Source organism: Anopheles marshallii, chromosome 3 (genome assembly GCF_943734725.1).
Source record: "Anopheles marshallii chromosome 3, idAnoMarsDA_429_01, whole genome shotgun sequence".
NCBI classification, from domain to species: domain Eukaryota; kingdom Metazoa; phylum Arthropoda; class Insecta; order Diptera; family Culicidae; genus Anopheles; species Anopheles marshallii.
Genome location: NC_071327.1, coordinates 16,075,646 through 16,097,901, shown reverse-complemented (window position 1 = coordinate 16,097,901; position 22,256 = coordinate 16,075,646). Strand labels below are relative to the sequence as shown.

Here is a 22,256-nt window from a genome sequence, read left to right as displayed (position 1 = left end):
GCAGAGGCCAAGTATCAGCGCGAGGTTGAGTAGCTGTCAGTGCGTGGCTGTACGTAGATTTCGATTCGGGTCGATAAATTTATTGCCACAGTTATCGGGGCATGTGCGGAAAACGAATGGCGCACAAGTGTTGAAACAATATACGAAGCAGATTCGAACCTTTTTTGTATCTTGATTTCATTGACGCTTGAAATGAAAAAGAGCTTGTTTTGAGCTTGTTTTAAGCTTGTTTTAAATAAAGCTATATTTTGTAAATGGAACTCGTTAAATAAATTATAAACCATATGCGAAGTAGATAACATATCTGCAAAATGAAATTATTCTTATTTATTTATTGGTCCAAGCGGATAAGATCACAGTCTTGACAGGGCTCGGTAAGCGATCAGTAAGCAGTACCCAATTATATCCAGAAGCAGAAATATCTCCCAATCTGTCTAATAAGATGACCCAGAAAAGCGAGGAAAAGCTAAATAAACATAATGTTTGGTTCATTACGATAAAGCGCAACCTCAGCTAGAAGTGGTCATCTTGGCCCGGCTTCCGAGACGTTTTCATCCTTTCCTCCGTACCTCTTCCACCGGCCACCTCAATTGGATGACAATTTGGAACCAGCTCGTCACCCCTTGATAGAATTGAGGAAACTGCACAAATAATACAAAATAATAACTGTGGGAATTGGTGAGCAAGTATCGTTCCCGAGCGCAACGAGTCAACAAAAAAAAAAAAAAAAACAGTGCTGCACCAAGATTTCAGTTGCAGTGGGAGCATTTTCCACGGCAGACGCAGACACGACGTAGAAAGGACACCCCAACCATTTGTACCGTCCCCATAATTGCGAGTCGTGCCACCATTGCACTTGCGCGCCTCCTCCCCTCCGGATTGGGTGGTAATGAGATAATTTGTTTGCCGTTTTGCACAAATTTCGCACCAGTCAACTTTCTTCTACCACCCAAACGGAGCTGGCTGGGGAAGGTTGAAGGTGGAGAAAACAAAAACCTGGGCTCACTCAAGCCCATCCCCGCGAATAGATGAGTCAATTCTGTCAACTGCGCGAACCCACGACTTGCACGAGGTTTTTTTTTGCGCGCTTCCCGGCCGATTCGGAGTGCGGTTAATTTGTTTTACGGTTCCGGAGATGGCGCCTCACGAAAGTGGCTGTGCCTATGGGTGTTCTTTTTTTGTTGTTGTTGCTATTACTGCAATGCTCCTCTCGCTGATATGGACGATTGATGCTTCTGCAGTTAAATCTGGAACCGGGATGGCTTTCCCTCCTGCAGGGTGGGATCGTGTCGCTGGCTCGTGAGAAAATTAGCACTGATCTACGGCACTGGGAATGCACAAGACTGAAGAAAAATCGAAGGAGAAATCTGCTTTCAATGAATCTTAATTGGGTGAAAATTTAAAAATAGTTTGAACTGATATTAAGGATATTTGATGTATCTAATTTAGAAATTTTGCTCACTTCTCCAAGAATTGCATGATTTTGATGAACCAGTCAATTTCTACAAAAATCATGTAAACGATATCCAGTTTTTGATTTGTGTCAAGAATTCCTTGGTTTCGTTGACACAGATCATGGAAAAGACATGTCGTAAATTACAGAATTACTAAGCTAAACATCGGAATTATAGGTTCTAAATTGAGTGACAATTCTTTCGCAACTGTCAGGTCTGGGAACTTCATGTACTGCTTTAGGAACTCCTCAATGAAACGGCATTCTCGCTGGCTCTATCATTAGCCTTGTCTTCAGTTTTTACCATAGCCTTAATTTTCACTACTTACACTAATTGAATTTACTGTTGTCTATTTACACTTTTATTCTTTTTTCCCTTCCATCAACCAGGAGGACGCACGGTACAACGGTGCTCCGGGAGGTGCCCTAGGGAATGGTGCTGGTGCTAATGGTACTGCTAGCAATGGTGCTGCCAATTTGCATCCCGCCCTAATGCAGCTTCAGCAGCAGCAGCAGCAGCAACAGCATCATCCGCAGCACAGCAACGGCAAGCTGCTGATGGGAAGCGGTAATGGTAGCCCGACGTCCGGCGGCCCGGAACGGATGCTGATGAGCGGGGTGACCTCCGTTAACGGAAACGCTAGCAACAACAACAGCAACAGCACCAACGGCAATCAGACGCCAACACCGACGATTGTCCCCGGCGGGGGCAACAACACCAACGGCAACAGCATTCTAACGCAGGCCGGTCTGGAGGAGTACAGCCGGGCGTACTACGAGCAGACGACGATGTACCATCATCAGAAGCAATCGTCCTACGCACAATCGGAGGGTTATCATAGCTACGTGTCGAGCTCTGACTCAAGCTCCACGCCGTTCCTTGATCGGTAAGTTGAATAAGCGCGAGCACTATGAGCTATGGGGCAAGCAATGTGGCAGTACCAAGAACTGCTCGATAGCGATAAGCAATTCAAACACGTTATACTAACCCGCCAACATGAAAGAAGCTACCCGACGCGTGATCTCTTCTGTAGGTCAGTAGAATGGCCATTAATTTAACGCTCGATCGAGCCTTAATGTGGCTGTGTCATCGCATCGGTAACAGCACGGTTCACGGGGCTATTAGGTTTGTAGCAGGTGCATACGTTTATAGCATGTTTCGCTCACTCGGTCAGGGTTGAAGTATCGGGGCTGGCCAGCTGACCGAGCGGTGTGTGACGGCTTTGGCTGGTAAGGCAACAGGGAAGAAATACCAAATATCTTCGAACAGAGGTGAAAAGATCGCCCAATGCATCGTGCTCTGCCATCCGTCGATCGCGTTAATTTCCGGAAGACACGACAATACACTTAAAAGCGGAAGGTTCCTGTTTTTTTTTTGTTTCGACATCCAAAGCTGCGTTTCCATGTTGTCAATGGATTTGTGGGCATATTTTTGTCGGTGAGTTGTGCTGTAGAGAGGGTTGAAAAAGAAGCAACACTAGGAAATCCTTTTGTTCGCCGGAGGGTTTTTGTTTTTTTCGGTGCATGTTCTTCGTGTTTTTGGAGCGTATTTTTTAATGCAAATCCACCCTTTTCCCCTGCACAACACGTGGCGGATTTCGTGCAGCGGATGATTTCCTTAGTGCGGAGAGGAAGATTTCCACCAGAACCCAAAAAAGGGTGATTGCTAATGCGTACGCGTGGTAGAAAGTGTTAAAACTTTCTTTTCAATGTTAAATGTAAACAGTGTTGTGACGTTTATTGCGGATTGTTGGTGTTGCTCTGGAAATGAAGATGACTTTCTTCTGTTGGAGTTTCATATAAAGGAAACTACCCTTACCCTTTTATTATTTCGCCCTTATCCATAACCTCAGTGGATCGGCAATAATATTTCTATCGATATAAGAAAAAATCTAATACATTGATCTCTCTTCAGTTGTCGAATAAATCTTTCACACAAGAAAAAATCTAATTACTTCCTGATACTGTAGGAAAAAATGAAATTAGCATCTTTTGAGAGCATAACCAACCATCATTTTTCAATCGTTTGTTTTTGCTCTTACCGTTCAGCAGTATGGAAAATTCATTCTCCAAAGAAAAAAAAACTCATGTGAAGCTTATTTGCTCCACATAAACCAACAAAAGAAGGATGCATATAATTATTACACAAACAATCTGTACGGATGAGATGCTTAGAGTGCATGAGCCGTACAGCAAAAAAAGAAAATGTCTGCTTGAAGCTCACAAATTGAGTTTTCGTAAATTGAATAGACGAAACGGCGCAATGTGTGTGCGCTTGAAGAAACAATCTTCGGTGCGGTACAAGAAACAGAAGTAAAAGAAGCAGACAAAATCCAAAATTTCTATTAGACACGATGGGTGGGTGGGTGGTATCCATGTTGTATGAGGATTTTTGTTGTGTTTTTTTTTTTCGTTCACCCATACCCGTCGGCTTTAGTGTTCGGATGCGCGCTGTATTTCATCAAGATTTCGCGGACGATGGAAAACTTCAACCTCTACGCGAGCGCTCGAGTCGGAGATCTTGATATGCAACATGTTTGATGTGTGGGAATGGCGAAATAGAGCAATCATCTTTACGGTAGGATGGTATGAACAACGTGGCATAAAGATGGAAGGAATCAGCTCATAAATACAACCCTAAGTAGCGTAAAATGTGGAGCATAGATTTTACCATCCTTCACGGCGCGAAGTCCTAGTTAGGGAAGCTTTCGTACAAAAAGGGGTGAAAGAGAACTGTAATTCATAAATCATGCTTAAATGTTGCTGACGATGACGCAAATGCATGCAGGAACGAAGATTGAGCTGTGTGTGATTTGCATTAATTTCCCAAATATGTGTGCATTTTAGCAAAACAAAATGAGGATAAGATTGGATCGGAGATGATTGCGCTGTTATCGTTATCAAGAAGTGCTTGTATGGGTTGCCATATTTCTGGAGCCCAAAACTCAACCGCTTCTTTGCGCCGATTGCGAATGGTGCCAAAGGTACAACTGTGAAGAAACATCCTTCAATCTTATGATTGATTCCGGCATCATTCCGCCAAGGCGTGAAAATGGCCAGAACGACCGAGGCACCTCGAACCAGATCCATTACGGTTGTGTTACATCTGCATGTGTGTGTGAGTGGGAAAAAGGTGTATCGTTTTCAGGGCACCTCGTCCATCTCCGTTCCCCCCTCAACTGATACAATCATCCTCGCTCCACACAAAATTACCACCATATGAAAACCGTCGCTAATGAACTTCCAAAAGTTCCCAGCGTGAACGCGCGCGCGCGCGAGGAAGTAGCGGAAGAAGTTTTGGGGCGTTTTGAAATATTACACAAAACCGGCACAGCCCAAAAGTGGCCCCATTCCATCTAATCCGCATCCGATGCAAACGATGAGCGAATGAAACGAATCGAATATTATATTTAGAAGAAGCACACCGCTGGCTGGCTGGTTTCGCCCCGCAGTGCTCAATCAATGCTATGATCGATGGTTTTGAGATCGATTTTCCGCGCGCGCAAGAAACGAATCATCCAGCGCTGGGTGGCGTAAAATAAGCGCAAGGTAGCTAGCGTCGTGTTACGCATGAAGTTCACATTTGGGCGATGATATAATGGTATAGGGTTGAATTTTGAGATTCGATTTCCGACACCTTTTGGGATTCATTCCACGCATGTCCGGCTAAATTTGTGCTCAAACTGATGATGGTGGCATATGAAGTCATAATTAAAGTATTAAGAATCATTATAAACGATACGGTTAAAAGCCTTACGGAGTACGTTTATACCCGTTGGGTCTGTTCCTCCAGCATCAATCCGCGTGGGGTTCAGGGGCTGCATAAGCAATATTGAGCAGTGGTAGTTGGGTTGCAGTTGGATTTCAATTCGGGTTTGATTAACAAATCGCCTTCGGGGTGTAATCGCCCCTAGCTATAGGTTCCCATTTAATGGAGCAAACAATACACAGTTGCCGCTTCGTAAAACCTCGTTGATTTGATTCTTATTGAAGAAACTCCAAAATCACACACCACCTTTCGCTTGTGGTGAGGAGGTTTTCAATGTTATGCCAAGTTCTGTGCTTGTTGGAATTATCGTCTATTCGGGTGAAGGAAATGCTTGATGTAAGCATCGTGGAGGACGTCGAAGCTGGCACGTTAGCGGTATGATTGATGGAGTATTTTTGATGATTCTTTGTAGCTGAGGAAAGTTCAAAAGTTAGGCTGCTGTAAACTAATGAACTCACAACAAACAATAGCTTACGAAACCGCATTGGAAGTGGAGTTTTAAAAGTTATTATTTGATGTCTCGCTTAATGTAAATAATTCTTTTAAGCGGAAAAGCATATCACGCGTCGCTGTTATCTGACAACTTGCATCTAAGCCTTCTAACGAGCAGTACACTAACGCCCAGGAAGCAGCTAGACAGTGTTTCGGGTCAAGATCAGCAACATCCGCACGATCGATCCCGTCCCTTTCACTTTCCTCTTCCGGAAAGGGACCATGCAGTAGTCGAAACGTTTTCGGTTTCGGTCCAAGAAGGCAGTGACCCATAAAACTTTCGCTCACGCTCAGGATTGTGCTCCAGAGCAGCACGTCGCCAGAAACTCGGACGTTCCAGTTTCGCCAGACCTCCGCAGTATTAGACCGACGGTATGGAAGTTCGGGATAAATTTGATAAAATCTAACCCCGTTTCTTCAGCTGCTTAGCGCGAACGAGGTCGCATCTCGTAACACCGTCCTATGACCTGACCCTGACGAAGATCGGAGGCGTTTCCCGCTGACTTGAATGGACTTGAGAACGGGCCAAATCAATGAAAGAGGAAGGAATACTTTTCGAGAAATATATCTCTTAGTTAAATTTCTTGGAATGTTTTTTATTATAACAGTTCTATCTGGAATGTGGCTACCTTGAAATTGATAGCAATATTAATTAATAACGATTTAATTAACATTTCACGTGTAACTTAGATTTTGTAAGTCAAAAGCCGCAATGTCAATGCTCTTATAGACACAAATACTCTTTTTGTTTGTAAGCAACTAGCGTCCGTGATTTTGGCAAGCCTTGTCCCGGCAAAGCAATGAGATACAAGCAAGCAATGAGCATCAATCTGTGGTCGGAACGAACTTCAAACCGTGGGCTAGTTTATACTTGAATGAACTTCAATCTCATATCACCTCTTCAGCATCTCTTGTGAGGAGAGTCAAAAAACATTTGCAACGTTTTATTTTTACTTGGCGTGTGTTATTCACTTTCCTCCACCGAAAGAGATACTCCACACGAAGACAGTCGTTCCTTCAATGGGGAACACTGTTCAAAGGTCACCGAGGAAAAGTCGATCGATCGATAGCGCAATGCAAAACACTCCTCGCTGCTTTTTTGTTCGCATTAGATCTTTATATCTCTGTAGCCGGATTGTGTGATCTATGCATTCGTGGATAGACTTTGGAGGATCTCTACTTCGAAGGTCTCCGTATGATTGAAGAGCTGCGCCAAATTTAAACGGTTTTTTGTTACGATTTGGCTTTGGGAATTGAATAGCATGAAACAAATGAGAAGAAGCAAATAAAAGAAGTATAACTAAATATGAGTGAAAATCATTCAGTTCCTCAGGAACTCCACTCCCACTGAAATTTGCTCTGAAGCCATTTGCACGCTTTAGTTACAGTATGTTTGTTTATTTAGTTTTGGAGAACTTTCCCCGAGCGGGAAGTATGCTTTAAGAAATCTTTCAAGAAGATCTTGTTTGACGGTAGATTGCGATGAACTTAATATAGAATCGAGAACGTAATGAGCAACCCACCGTACGCCGGGATCGCAAGGGATGGAAATAGCTACCAGAATAAATAACGTATTACGGTACGGTTCTCGCTCGACGCCCGGCCCCAAAGTACTCAAATCGGTGGGCTACACCGAATGAACGACGAGTCAATGGACGGTACATAACTACTGGTACTGGATGTACCTTAATTTTATACGGGATGATGCTCTCTAATTGCGTACATACATCGGAAACGGAAATGTTTATTATATTTGAACCGTACGCGCATTTCGAAACCATTGCAACCAGCTTGAAAATTACCTTCAAAAGCTTCTTCCTCAATTAAAGAAGCACGAATTCTAACCTCAATTTTCTGAAGGCTAGGCTATTTTCTCATACTGCAGTGGAACAGTTAACCTAACAGAGAGAGCTCTAAGCGAGCTCATTAGAGTAGGCTTACATTTTTCCAACCAAACATTTATTCCGCTGTCAAACATTGTGATTTATTGACATCTCACCTTTAATAGGTCACATGGAGTCCCCGTGCCATGCCTCGTCTCCTGACACTGACCTGTCATAAAAGAGATCAACAAAACGGATGCCGACCGCACAAAAGTCATTTATATCTTGCAATAGCGTTACCGCCATCTGTTGCATATGGGAAATGTGCAAAGGTACGCCACCGCGGGTCTACCCTGGTGGTCGTCTGCCACGAAGCTGTCGTCTAATTGTTCATCGTACGATCGATCATGCTCGCACCCGCCCGGTACGAGTGTTCATTTGCGTACATTAAATCTAAGCATCATTCCAGGCCCCTCCGTCTCGGCTCTACAGGCAGCTCGTCAGTTTGGGAGCTCCTTAAGTAGTAGTGGTAGTAGTAGGTAGTGACGGCGCCCAACTCATCCGCCAAACACAGGGGGTGAGAATTGAAAACATGGGAATGTAATTAACGGCCCCGAATGCGCATCGATCGTTTGAAATGGCGCACACACTGTACGTATTTGCAAAAGAAGTCTCTTTGCGCTCGCGACCTCCATGCCATGCCGACGGCGAGGATGGGGGGTGGTCGACCGACAGCTCATGGAGCCAACCATCATTCAATTCCTCAATGCGCTTCGCTGGTGCGCATATTCCGTTGCTCATTGCGCTTCTGGCGCGTACCATCTGTGCGGCTGTCATTTTCATTTGGCAAATTGCGTTTGGCCTAGATTCCGTACCGAGTGTACGCTCAGCATGTGTGTGTGTTTATGTTTGAGGTGTCTCGCCTTAGCCTTTCTTTTCCACCGGTCAAACCACGAAGCGTCTCATCAAACAGTGACTTTTTAAAATATCACTTTTAATGAGTCTACAACAGATGATTGTCCCTTCCGAGCCGGACACGAACGCGACGGCTGAAGGAAACATGCACAGTTTCCCTTTTTGGTTGCAATTTTCAACAAAAAAAATAACCCCATCGGGAGGACCGACAGATTGGCTTGACCGAGCGAGGTGTGTTTTGCATCCGACCGGCAGGAATAGCAGGAAGGAGATACTCGATTTCAAGAATCGGAACACTCTCACCCACTCCAGGTGGACGCTGATCGTTCGATACTCAACTGACAGCCAAATTAATGATCTCGAGCGGCATGCAGCGTTGCGCTGGTAGAGCGAGACTGACAGGCGTACAGGAAGCCGGAATGCCATACCCCTGGATATCGCGTATCCGGATGCGTATTCGTTGCACGGCTCTTTCACCTCGCGTTCCTGCACTGGTTTCATGTAACACGATCGAGATCCGATCGCTCACAGTAACACATGTACTGGGTGTGTAGAATTAAGGAGGTGAAATTCTTGAGCCACCCCTGTCCATCGGTTGTGTGCTGCCATTGTTGCCGTACGGAGCACTTTCTGTTCCGTTTTTTTTTTTTCGGTCACAAGTCACTGATTGACCGGACCTAGCATTTGCATATCAGCTAAATGGCAATTGGAAAAAGAAATCTCGGCGCTCCATTTGAGCAGGTATTGTAGTTGCCATTAAAGAGCCCTTTCCCCACTGAACGGAATTTGTACACATCACATCCAGTGTTTGCCATGTGTTCTCGAGGGGTTTGGCTTAACCTAGCGCTATAAGTGATCTCGTCGTCAACACGAATCAAAAGCGGCGGATCAATCTGCCTGGCCCGAGTCCTTTGTCTGTCTTTGGAAAAAAAAGTGAAAGCTGAACAGAACGACACGACTGCTCTCTTTCTCTAGTTTTGTTTGTCAAATACGTCTTCCGGTAGACCTTTACCCGGTGTCGTCCGGTTAAGGAAAAACTTCCACTCCTATTGTTCGATCTCGTTATGCATCTTCTCCATATCGCACCGCATTGGGCGATCCGTATCATTCAAGTGAGTTTTCCTCTTTTTTTGTTTGGTTGCCCCCCAGCAGTTCAATTCAACCTGGGTGACAGTCGGAAGTATTCCCCATTTTCTGTGTTGCTGCCCCCAAGACGAACCATTTTGATCTGAATTGTAAACCGCGGGACAAAGGAAACGACGCAGATCGGTTGTCGTTTGTGATCACGAAACATTTGAATTGCACACAGCATCATCATCATGATTCCGTGCCCGCCGTGTTCTTGCCAATGGGTTTATACTTTCGGTTTCGTACGCTTTCCGTTTTCGCTTTTTTAGTTGTTGTTGCTGCTGTTACCGCCGACCCGAACTAGCCGCATAGAATCAAAATGGGCAAGGGCGAAGCAAAGGGATGCATTTTTGTATCGTGCATCACGCCACCGGGTACAAATCGGTTGTAATCGGAGTCGGAGACGATGATTTTCCACATCTGCGACATTCCAGGTGACGATTGTCAATGGCCACGACACTGTAATTTAGACGGCGGTGTCTATAGATGCACAGTTTTGTGCACTGAACTCTTGTGAGGTCGCAGTTACCGGGCGCGCTGCACTGAATGCCGTAATTGCACAACGCTCGTTGGGTTCTCAATGGAGTTTCCCGGGCTGATGGGGTTTGCCGTTTGCTGTCATCAAACCGTCGAACCGTCCCCACGAGGCACATGGTAACGTGGTGTACCATCAGTAAGCTTGGGGTTGGTGGGTTGTAGATGTCAGCGCAAGTTTCAGCTGACCTGAGTGCCCATCATAGGCTCCTTGACAACGGTTTCCAGACGACGTGTAATCGTCTATAATAACTGAAAAACGGTTACTGCGATTAGAGGAAGTGCGATTTCACTTTCTAGTAGGATCTAGGATGAAATGGGATGGAAAAAAAGAAAGACTGTATTAAACGTATTCTTCTTTAGGGAAATTGGGTGCTCTTGAGAAATACCTTCGCTATCACCATGCAGGTATATTGCTTGCATGCATTTTGGTTACTTTTATTTTATGACAAACTTCATCGAAGGTCAGTGGCTCGAATATAAATAAAATAATTTCTTTTACGACACGGCGTATCGTAAAATATCCGCCTGCACATTTTATCAGCGCCTGATCAGACGTTCGATCGTATACCGATTGAGGGAAAATTTCTCCCCAAGGGCAATAAACCTCAACGCTCTTAGAAGAAGTTTGGCACAGTGCCACTGGGAAAAAAAGAGAACCAAATAAGCCAAACAACAACAAAAAAACCCGTCCACCCATAAACACCGGTAGCCCACGGATTTGACCTGTTAAAGATCGCCTACAGCCCACGAAAAGCCCACGGGTGTTGTGCTTCTCCTGGCCCTGCCGTGTCCGTGTATCGACGGAGCTTGCAAAGAGGCTGTGCCCCGGCTGCTGTGTCCACGTATAAAGAAGTCGATTGTATCGGCGTCCGTCACGATGGTCACGTATGAGTAGGGAAAACGGGGCAAAAACGGAGCGGTTGGTGATTCGTTAGCATAAGTGGACCACGGGGCAACGAAGCGGTTTAGGCATTGAAACCGAAAGCACCCAGAACCGCATCGGCGATGCAGATTTATTGGAACTTTACGGGTGCCGGATGAAAGTGAACCGTACGCAGCAATGTTTCGGGTGGATGGAAGAGCACATGTTTTTAGCAACTTTCTCCCGCCGGTATCTGATCCTGGTCCTGGAGGATTCTTTGCGATTGAGATTTGCGATGCGATGGGCGAAATGGAAGGAAAGGATTGTGGTGACTTATGGTTGCTGTATTGGAATGGGTTGTCCTCTAAACATCTACGAATGATAAATTTCAGTTTCATTTAACACTTGTATGTGACCCGTGATTGGAAACAGACATTCTAACGACATCAGAGACATGCTCCCGACGATTTCATCACGTGGTTTTGGTTGTGTCAAACTTTTCAGTTTCTCATGACAGTCGGTACCATTGTGGGTCGAATACGATCACTTCTGAATCGCAATGTCCGAATCCACAATCGAATCAATGAGAACTGCTCTCGGTGATGTTGCAGCGCTAAAGTTTTTTTTTTCCTTTCCCGAGCGGGTTGGCTGAGAAATCTGAGCTCGATTATATCATCCATCCGTCCGCGGATCACCCGCGAGGAATTTCCATCTTGGAATAGAATGTGTTGGTGCTGCTGTAGTTACGAAGCCATTCGGAGGGAACGGCAATAGTATGCTTGGGGATGACCCAGTCAATTACGTGGTCTACCTTCCTGTCTTAGTCGCTGGCATTCGCGGTGTTCACGAGCTCGTGATGGTCCTCCGACACTGGTGACCCAATTTTGTCAACGCCTTAGGGAATAGTAACGATACGCTACCGAATGTACCAGCAATAGATGTTTCTTTTCCATATCTCATGGACATTACAATTAATTTATGTTAGCGAAGTAATACGAAAGATTAATAAAATCCTCTACTTCGTTGAATAGCAAAATTATTATAAAAACGTTACAACATTTACAATGAGCAACCATATTCCCATTTTTAGTATACAATTCTTCACCTCATCTGTAAGTCCTCACCCAAACTATGCTAACAAGCATCAAAAACATCGTATGTAGCTCGACCGTGCGGGGTAGATCATTTCGCATCGCCTCGAGCGATCGCAGAAATTGGCGGAAGTTTTGACGCAAATCGTCAAGAATCGTGAGTAGAGAAAGGCCTGACTATGACTGTGCTCCAAACGGTGTACCTACTGGGTCAGCTCTCCCGCGGGTTATACGGTGTGTAGGAGAACCACAAAATAAAGCTACAAATCTACGTTACAAACTCCGCTGTCAGCTAGTAACAACGGTGCCTTATTCATTTGAACCCGTCCGTGTCCGGAGCTGCGATGTTTCCGTACCGAATCGTTGTCGATCGATCGATTGATGGTGATGATGAGACAGCGACATCACAACGACGACGACTCGGTCGTGAAGACTCGGCGGTTCACACCGCGCTGGGAAAGGTTCTATTTCGTGACTTACAGTCAGACGCAAACTAATTAGGCAAAGGTGGAGATGGGGTGAACCCCCTCCTCGCCGGGCTAGACGGTTCGCGTGGCGGACATATCGTGGACCACAACTTTCATAACCCCGACGGCGTCCGGTATCCTATTTTTGCGTACCACCGGACGAGGAACGAAAAAGTGTTCAATATTTCTCACTCTCGATGACCTTTTTTTCGGTTGCCGTGTAGCTTCAAGTACTTTCTCGTGCTCGGTACGTTTATGTGGCAAGTTACAGTTACAAAAGCATCATTAGTTCTTTAAGGGGCAAGATCTCCCGCCAGGAAGCATCTCACTTTCTACTCGTCTTACACCAGGTCAACCCGGTAATGCGGAAGCCATCATACCCGGGTTTCGTTTTTTTAAAGATCTTTCAGGACCTCTTTTTGCTGGCGGCCTCGAGGCCGTTGCGAAGCATCACACAGGGAAAACACGACACGTTCCAGACAGAAATCTCCGGCACCAAGTGGGATTGATTTCTGCAGTCTGTTGGCCCACTCGGTTCCCGCGGTTCGTGCTGAAGCGATCCAATGCGCGAGCGAGCGATCATTAGCGATCGTAATTTACGCAGATTGCGACTTTATCGTGGACCGCAGGTCGTGGTCATCGTCGACACGGTGCTTTCTTACCTGAAGGCGATACGGGATAGTATCCCACCGTTGTTGGCAACAATGTTGTCACCGATATTGTTGCCATTTCGACCATCGTTTGCCACCGAGAAGGCATACACAAATCAGTGCAGCAGTGTGTGCTCCTACGCAGGCTCGTGCTCGTGAGCAGTCAGAACCGCAGACCACAGGCCGATTTCTTGACGTGATTGCAACTTTGTTGCGCCTATGGATGACCGTTTCCCGGAATGTTCGTACCAGGAAGCGTGGGCTACTTGACATGAAGGTCCTGACTCGTGGACAGCTCAAGACGTCTTAAAACGCGATTGTTTTAATGAAACAATTGAAAATGGGAAGATCTTACCATGAGAATTAATACCATTGCTTTCATGTTATCTTGACATCTTTGGGGTGTTCTGATTGGAAGGGTCATAACCACCGGACGAGCGCAACAGATCGACTCGGTATACTTAATTAATAGAGCACTTAAACGATACGAGCAGGCATTAAGACACATCCCTTCTTCCCATCTCGATGGGTTAATAATGGGGCTTCTGTTGTTCGTGCGGTGATTGCCCATTTGCTTACCGAGTGTAAACATGGCAAGTGCCAATGAGATGAACGGCTTCTTCTGGGTTTCCTGGGTCCGGGTGCTCGAACGGGGGGCGTATCAGTCCGTGGACACGCAGTTCAATTGTTCTCGCGCCTGATCAAGCAATCGAGCAGGATCTGGAGGACCTTGAAAAGTGCAACCAACTAACCGTCCTGCTTTCGCGTTGGGTATTCCTACAAAGAGGGCAAAACAACACCAAGATCGGTTGATTGGATTCTTTATTTGTGCGTTTATCTTCTACGAGTATATGAGCATCGCTGTTGTCTAGGCGTCTATCAATACAATGTTGGTAAGAGGAATTCACATTTTTTATTGTGATCGTAGCTGTTTCGGAAAGGGTTACCTTTCATTTTTTTTGTTACACTGTACTCTCTAACGAACTGTGTCTTCTGCTGTTTGAAAATGATTGCACTTCAATTTTAATCAGGGTCATCTGCTATCAGGGCACTCCGCATCTAATGATATCTTGAATGCATAATTTAGCGTCTTTGTGTAGGTTGCACTTGATGGGTTGCAGAGATTGCCAAATAATTCTGCAAGCAAATCATGCCTGCTGTATGGTAAGGTGACCAAGATAATCTACAGTAATGGTCGCGGATTGCCGGCTGATGTCTGTCACTTCTGCTTAGTGTTGTGATCGCTCGCATTAAAATCCCACAGTAGTTGCACTGTTTCGTTTTGGGTAATCTATTTAGCTCCGAATCTTATCCACACTCCATTTGTGTCGTATCTGTTCTAATCAATCATCGTCTCGGGATCTCCCGGAGTGTTGTTGATGTACGATAGCGATCATTTACAAAACCGACATTGCGCCACCGTCTGTCGCAGCTGTCATCATTGCCATCCGAATAACTTTCAAGAAATCTGTCCGGCTGGTACACGATTGCAGGAGGGCGTCTTCTAATGTAGCGCACGCTTCTAATCTGCTGCCGCTTACATAAAGCTTGCGCGTTCGCCCTGATTCATGCGATGTTCGCGTAAGCCTCGTCGAAAATCATAACAATCTCAAGCGTGCAGAAAGCGTGTACGGCTTTTGGGACGTTTTTAACCCATTTGTTTGTGTGAGAGCACAAATTGAGGGATTAGGGTTACGTTACAAGAGAACGCTCGCGGTCGTGACAATGGCAAGCTACTCGTTTGGACATGGAATGAATGAAACGAAATCAACACACATGCGATCGCTCACTAATGACGAATGAAGTTCAGCGTATTCCTCACTAGATGTCGCTTTGTGGGTGAGAGCTCTCCACTCGAGCGTGTCCAAGCGTAGGTCGGGATATTTTTTTAGTAGATTCAAAAGATAGATTGTTGATGCAGATGGGGAGCTCGAGCCTCGGAACACCCTGTACCATATAGCGCTTATAGATAGATAATGCGATTAAAACTACTCATAAACTGTTTCACTTGGGTCGTGCTTTGTCGGTGCTTCTTCAACAAACTGTAAAGTTGTTGTAAATAAAGTTTCATCCTTTCCAATCTGTCCGAACCGATACGCGCCGTGGTAGCATTGCGACGGTGGTTCGATTTTACGATTCTAAAGCAGCTCACTCTCCATAAATCGTACCTGTCAAGTAGCCGTACTGCGTGAAAGTGAACCGTCGTTCGGGGCTGTTGAGCAATCAAAACTAAGCGCGAAGCGAAGGGTCCCGAGCATGTTCTGTAAAGTTCCCGGGCTGAATCACTGGAAGGTATATTATTCGAATTGAGTGTTTTCGATGCGATGATTCGTCATTGTTCTTAGTCGCCTGAAAGTCTAAACCACACTCTGCACCATACGAAACTAGGTCACGTCTACTTCTTCTCGCAACACAAGTAAACCTTTATGTCGGTGGCCCTTTTTTACGATCAAACGAACCTACGTTACGGGAGCCCCCGCATGCTTCTTGTTTGCAGCGGCGTGATTTGAAATCGCGCCCCATCTTCACGTGTGGTCTTGCGCCGTTCACACGCCGTGATGAAATGGAAAGGGCAACCCTTCGCGATGGTCAGTCGGAAAAGCGTGTTACGCGCTTTACGAGAAACAAAATCTCCCCCCTTAGCGTGGGGAAAAATTTTCACGGTTTATTTTTCGGGCCTTACCCGTGTGGCGGCGGCAGCCCCCGAGCATCTAGGTTAGCGAATATCGAGAGGCATTACCTCGGGCATGCTCGCTCTGCAGCTCCGCACATCCGATTACAAACGCAGCGTACCAAACAACGAAACGATTACGATCGTTACACGATCGTTCAATTTCCATTCGCTGCGGCACTTGCTCTTGCCGCTCGCGGTTCGATCCGGTGTGTGTATGCACTTCCATTTTTCCTCATTTCCATCGCGAAATGGCACAGATGTGTCAGAGATGAGTGCGCGAACATTGCCTTGGTATTGCAATTGGTATGCGAAGGGAAAGTGGTATGGACCTGCAACTTACAACTGGTATTATCGGTCTATGTTCGGGACCGTGGTAGCATTCTTTGGCCGGCATCCCCGGGCCGTTTCTTTTTCTAGGTCGGAATGCTGAATCAATTTTCCTTTTTAACTTGGGATGTATTTTTTTTTTTGATTGAAAACTGCTTGAAACAGCGAATATACGGTGTTGGGGTTGGATGTTTCATGGATGGTTTAATGCAATTGAGCATAACCAAATACAATGGTGATTAGCATTGTTCATATTCTGTTTAAACCTTACATCATTATTGAAATGTTGTGGGAAAGATGAGGTGCATGTGACGATATTTGTTGTGGAAGTATTGTATCAATATTAATTTCTTAATATCCATCGATAGCTGAATCTAATGCAGATAAGTCTTATTGAATATTTACACTGAATGAATGGCTGTGAATTTCTTTCCTGTAGATTAATGAGCAGTATGTTTTTGTGAATATTGACGAATCCTAAAGTTTCTTAAATGACCTGATGCTTGATGGAGCCACATAAATTCATGGATCTTCAAAGATTCTTGAATGGTTAAGGAATCTTGAGGTTACGTGCTTTTTATACTTTAGATCCTGACGTTTGAATTTTTCTTAAGGCGAAATAGTGCCAAATGCAGCTATCATTGTTATTAAAACATTCATGACAAACAACACTCATCGAATATATTGTATTTTATTTCCATCAATTTCAACAACAACTATTCAGATGCTTAGCCCTTCTCATTTATCAATAAAAAGGGATAGTAACAAAGTTGCTTTTTGCCCATGGTAATTACATTCAATCTCCAATACTGCAAGTGCTAGTTCTCATTCCAATGGCTACCGATCGTATGTTACGCTGATCATCATCATACCACTGTATTGATAGGTGCTCACGAAAGTGAAAAGCTTTACAACTAAGCAAGCGTTAAAGATGCACTGCTCACTTATGTTATTTGTATGTAAGTAATTTTTCCTTGTCATAAATGTAAATAACTTTTTGTTTTGTTCCTTTTTTTTTGTTTTGCACTTATTGAAGTACCCACTGCTAGATTCTCCTTTGTTTAGCTTGTGGGAGATGGTAATAAAAATAATCATCTTCTTCATATGTTTCACTACCACGAAAGACGGTGAAAAGGGTCGGTACTCGCGAGCAGCATAAAGAAGCATCTTTGCTTATGCTGCTCCGGCCGGTTCGCACGAGAAAGGGCGTGGGTGTCGGATTTCATATCACAAATAACGCCTTCGAACCTCCCATGAGAGATGGGTTTTTGTGCATATGAACAATAAAACAGCAACATCGCACATTTGTAATTTGAATGATAATAATAACAAGCAGTTGAAAAAGCAGGCAAAAAAAAGTCGAGTGGAAAGTGAGAAGTGCATGACCTCGGTAATAAAATACCGGTGGGTCCGTTTCGCGTTCCTTCATCACTCGATCGCGTGCTTAAAAAAGAGATGTTGCGGAGGTAAACGATCGCAAAAATACTGCAGTCAGGCTTAACCTCTCCTCCGGGTACACCGATCAATGAATCGGTGGAAAAGGATTAAAACTATAAATCGCATCTTGCAGCATAAAACGGTTTCCTTCTTTTATTTTCAGTATCCTTTTTAAACGGCTAAAAATCGAAATTGAAAACCATATATGCCAGGAACGCGAATGGCTGGCCTGGCCAGCTCCCTTTAGTATCCATCTTTTGTGAAGGGGTGGGCCACAGGGGTTGGTGTTGATGTTGATTAACAAAGAAGACAGTCGAATCGGAACATGCGTGTGAACTGAAGTGAAATTGAATCTCACAAATATCGCACAAAACACGTACGATCTATGAAGGAGGGAGGAGGAATTGAGAGGGGGAGAGGGCTGGAGGAGGGTTAGGGGAGGAACCCACCACAAATCCAACCGAAAGCTCTGAATCGAATCGAACACTTAAGTTGCGTGGAAATGAAATTAAAGTGCTGAATGTCAGAAAGCGTTAAAGGGTTTGCTGTTGTATCATACCGGATCAGTGTACGAACATCCTGGTTGAAGGTAACCCATGTAGCCATTTTTTTGTAATACTGGTGAACTCAATTTTCATATGTTTTTACACTATTTTGCCATTTAGTTGTTGTCCAGATATTGCTAAACAATTATTATTTTCAAAAAATAGCCTTTAATTCAATGATTTAGTTGATGGAAGATTATTTAAACGGAAATAACTCATGTCATGGTGTTTTTTGCCAAAATTTGCCAAAATCGATTTGCCAAAGATTAGAATTCGGTAGATACCTAAGGTTGTTAAGTACTGTTCATGTCCCTAAGTAGACTGTGAACAAAGTCATTCCTTTGAACTTTGCTCGCTGGAATATTCCATAAAATCATAGTAACCATACCATTTTTTGTCTACTGTACAGTTAATACGAAATAATAGATGAAAGCACACACCGTACACACATGTATATGAACTTCATACACTACTTAACCCGTTGGCTGCCACACGTTTCATGCATGCAAATCATCTTCATATGATTTACATTGAACTGCTCGTATACTTGTGGCTATCAAAAATGATAGCCATGGCAGGCAACGTGTTAATTTGATCTTTTGAGAAAGGTTAACAATAAAAACAAACTAAAAGAAAAATAATATAGTAAGGCTAGAATTAGTTTTACGGGTACAGATAGATATACTTGGCTCAGCTAGTAAAACAATAATCACCATTTTCAATCAGCTGGAAAAACGTAAACGACCCTTAGCTCGTAAACGACACTAGCTGACCTCCTTTTCGACTAATTGTGTAATGGCGTGTGAAAAATCGTATCCAATCCATTCCCAATCGATCATCCCGTGCGTCGTGACGACAATGTGATAATGCGCTACTTCCTTTTCAAACGCTGCAGTCACAATGCAGCCATGCAACGAAATAAAAAAAAACCCGTCGTTACCGTTACATCCACTCGAGTGCGTCTATGTTTCTTTTTCTACAACATATTCTCTCAGGAAAGGCGTTTAGGGCACTCGAACGCGAGGTTAGAAACACAATTTGCGTAACTTCCTTTGCTGCTGGTTGGCGGAAAACCTACACACATACACAGGTTCAATGATGCAGTCAGTAGTTGGCTTGGTTTAAACTCCCCGAAGCTCCAGAGGATGCGCTTCCATCACATTCACTACGCCTAAAACGGCTCGTGCATAATCGTACCACCTACAGCGCGGAGGATGCCTAAAACAAACCGCAGCTAGAGGCGTGCGCAAATTGCTACTTGCGTGGGGATGACGTCCGCGAAGGTTTTGTTGCGAGGTTAGAGGTGAAGGAAAACTGCTGTCGGCAGAAGAGCGGGCACACACGGAGCGGGCGAACTATATTCTATTACGTCACGGTAACAATAGGGATTTGTGGATGGCAAATCGTGTGTTGGTTCTTCTTCTTTGACCTCTACTTCCGGTGGGTATTGTGAATAAGACTGTCTACTAGTTTTGCTCAGTTTTCTTCGGGATAGTAGGGAGTGAGAAATAAGTATTCATTTATCTGATTCTGAAGATGACCCAATACGAGAAACTTGTGTTGTGTAACATTCCCATGCATGCGAAATTGAAAGTTTCAATCAAACATTTAGAACACCTAAAGCAGACTGGATCTCTACTCTCTCTACACTCTTTCCAATATCAAATTCTATCTTAATGATAAACTTTCCACCCCTTTTTTAGACAATTTGCTTGCATTTATAATTCTGTTTATAATAACTGTTTATAAGATACTTTTTTTTATATTTTATACATCTTTGTTTATTAGATGACTCTTCCACGGTAGTCACAAATAATTTCCTTAGATGTATGACACAACTGGCGTCATCTTTATATCCGACCTGGTATGGACCCGATTGAAATCGGAAATGAGCTCATTTTTCCACATGCGTAACATTATTTCCGTTTTCATTGGATGTTAATCTAAAAGGTCGTGAGGCCGTGATCGAACCGTATTGAATGGGTTGTGTGAAGGAAATCGTTGAATGTAGCCTAATGTTTGCAGGTTGTTGGATGACCTAATGAAACACGACCTGCTTTGGGTGAAGTGATTGTATCTTACAAAAAGTCATACATAAAGCCTTGCAAAAGAAACACATGTTTTTTTCATGTATCTTTATCTTGTATCACCTATCTTATCTGAAACCCGTTTTCACTTCCATAACAAATGGTATTCACTTGTGCAATGGATATTGAATCCATTTTCTTATTAATTGCATTCCCCTTAGATTCACCAACAAATAGGCCCATTTATTTCGATCCTTACTGTTCGCATTTAGCGCTGTAAATCAACCACCCCCTTTCTCAATCGGGTGAAGCATTGTAAAGAATCAGCTGTTGTACAGGCGAAGAAATAAATAATGCGCCAAGCATACTTTTGTTTAACACTCAGCTGCCCCAAACCGAACATAAGAGCAAACAAAATTTCCTTTATTTGCAAAGATGTTTCGTGTCTTCTTTGCATAGTTAAAAACACATCCTCAATCACACACACACACACACACATCTTGCTGTTTGCTTCTATTCATCTTCTTTTCAGTGGCTTGGCCGATTTTTGAATGCAACACAATTGCTTAACAATGGTCAATTCATGATCGAAAATAAGTTCCAAGCCACTTAAGCCGCCGTTCGGGGTGGTTATACATATACAGCGAGCGGTGCAACATGCCCACCGTTGGTGTTTGCTACTGGTGCAACACCCTCAAATATAAATAATCTTCCGCCGACCATTAGTCAAAGTTTATCACGCTCCTGAACCCGAGCGAAGGGAACCGTATCGCGCGCGGGATCACGATGGAATGGTTTATTATTCCGCCACATTTGCCACCGACGATATATATTTCAACCCGGCCCCGTCCAATACACACGTCATACGGCGCATGATGTCCGCATGTTGTCCGGGTTACATTTGCTACTGCCACCCTTTTGTTTACTTGTTCGGACGCGTTCTTTGGCCTGCGCGCACTGGGTGTGGATGCTGTTGGCGTGCCATTTGCTGTGTCGGAAAAGGTGACAACCGTTTCGAAATTTGCCACCAAAGCCCATCAATAATGTGAAGCGGCGTGGCCGGGTCCGTGTATAACAAGCCCGGGGAGAGTTAAATGTGTAACACCGCTCCGATCAAATTATTTATTACAACAAACTCCGAAAGCGTTCCACTCGGAGGCTGTGGCCATACGTCGGTTACGTTGTTCCGAGTGGTTGCAACCGGCTAATGTTTGCAAAACAGATTAATTTATATAGCTTTTCTATCGTTTCCCCTTGCAGGCTGCGGCAGGACAGTGAGCTGCTTCTGTCCCGATCGTCCCACAACTGGTCCCAGCAGGACCTGCAGCAGCTAACGTCCTCGACGAGTAGCAACATCGGCGATAATCATAGCTCGGCCGAAAGTAACAGTTCCTCGACGGAAACGCTCAAATGGCTCGGCTCGATGAGCGACGTATCTGTGGCGAGCCATGCGACGAGCACGTCCGCTTTATCCAGTGCCGGTAAGTAATATGTGCTACCTGCTATTCAAATTAAAATAATCAATTTATGGCGCTTGGCGTTACTTTGCTAAAGAGCGCTCATTATATTGTACCCTCGAGAGCAGGGTACGATGCGTGTAAAAATGTGTCTGAGCTTTACTCAATTTCAATCGCGTTCGTAATGAAAACTAAATAATGAATGCCGGGTTCGTCGCTTGCCTTGCCGCCGCTTGCTCACGATTGAAGTCTTTCGTCTCTTCGATAGACGGGTTGCGCTCGGGCGTCGATGACCTTTTGCTCTCGCTTCATTCGCTCTGTCTTGAGGCGATGAAGGGCGGTTATGTATGTGTGTGCCCTTTCGGTGGGTGGTTGATTGGACCTTTGCCTTGCGATGTGGGGACTGTATCCTTGCCATTCTGTGGCAATGGATAGTTCCTACATATTTCTATTTAATTTCGTGATTTATCATCGGACAGCGTTCTCTTGCACACCGTCTAGACGAAGTTGATTATTGTTTAGCCTGTCTCCGAATGGCGACGGGGAAAGAACGTCCATGCGCACGGGCAGCAGACCTAAAACACACCCTTTTGCGAAGTGTG

The 22,256-nt window shown here is 44.5% G+C and overlaps 1 protein-coding gene across 1 annotated transcript in view; it reads left to right on the top strand.

Moving 5' to 3' along the window:
* LOC128710817 (protein Shroom) overlaps window positions 1-22,256 on the top strand; it is a 164,606-nt gene that overhangs the window by 53,410 nt on the left and 88,940 nt on the right. The window contains exons 2-3 of the mRNA XM_053805670.1: window positions 1,844-2,340; window positions 21,458-21,678. Of these exons, the coding sequence (XP_053661645.1) occupies window positions 1,844-2,340; window positions 21,458-21,678 (718 nt within the window). The remainder of the gene's footprint in view (window positions 1-1,843; window positions 2,341-21,457; window positions 21,679-22,256) is intronic.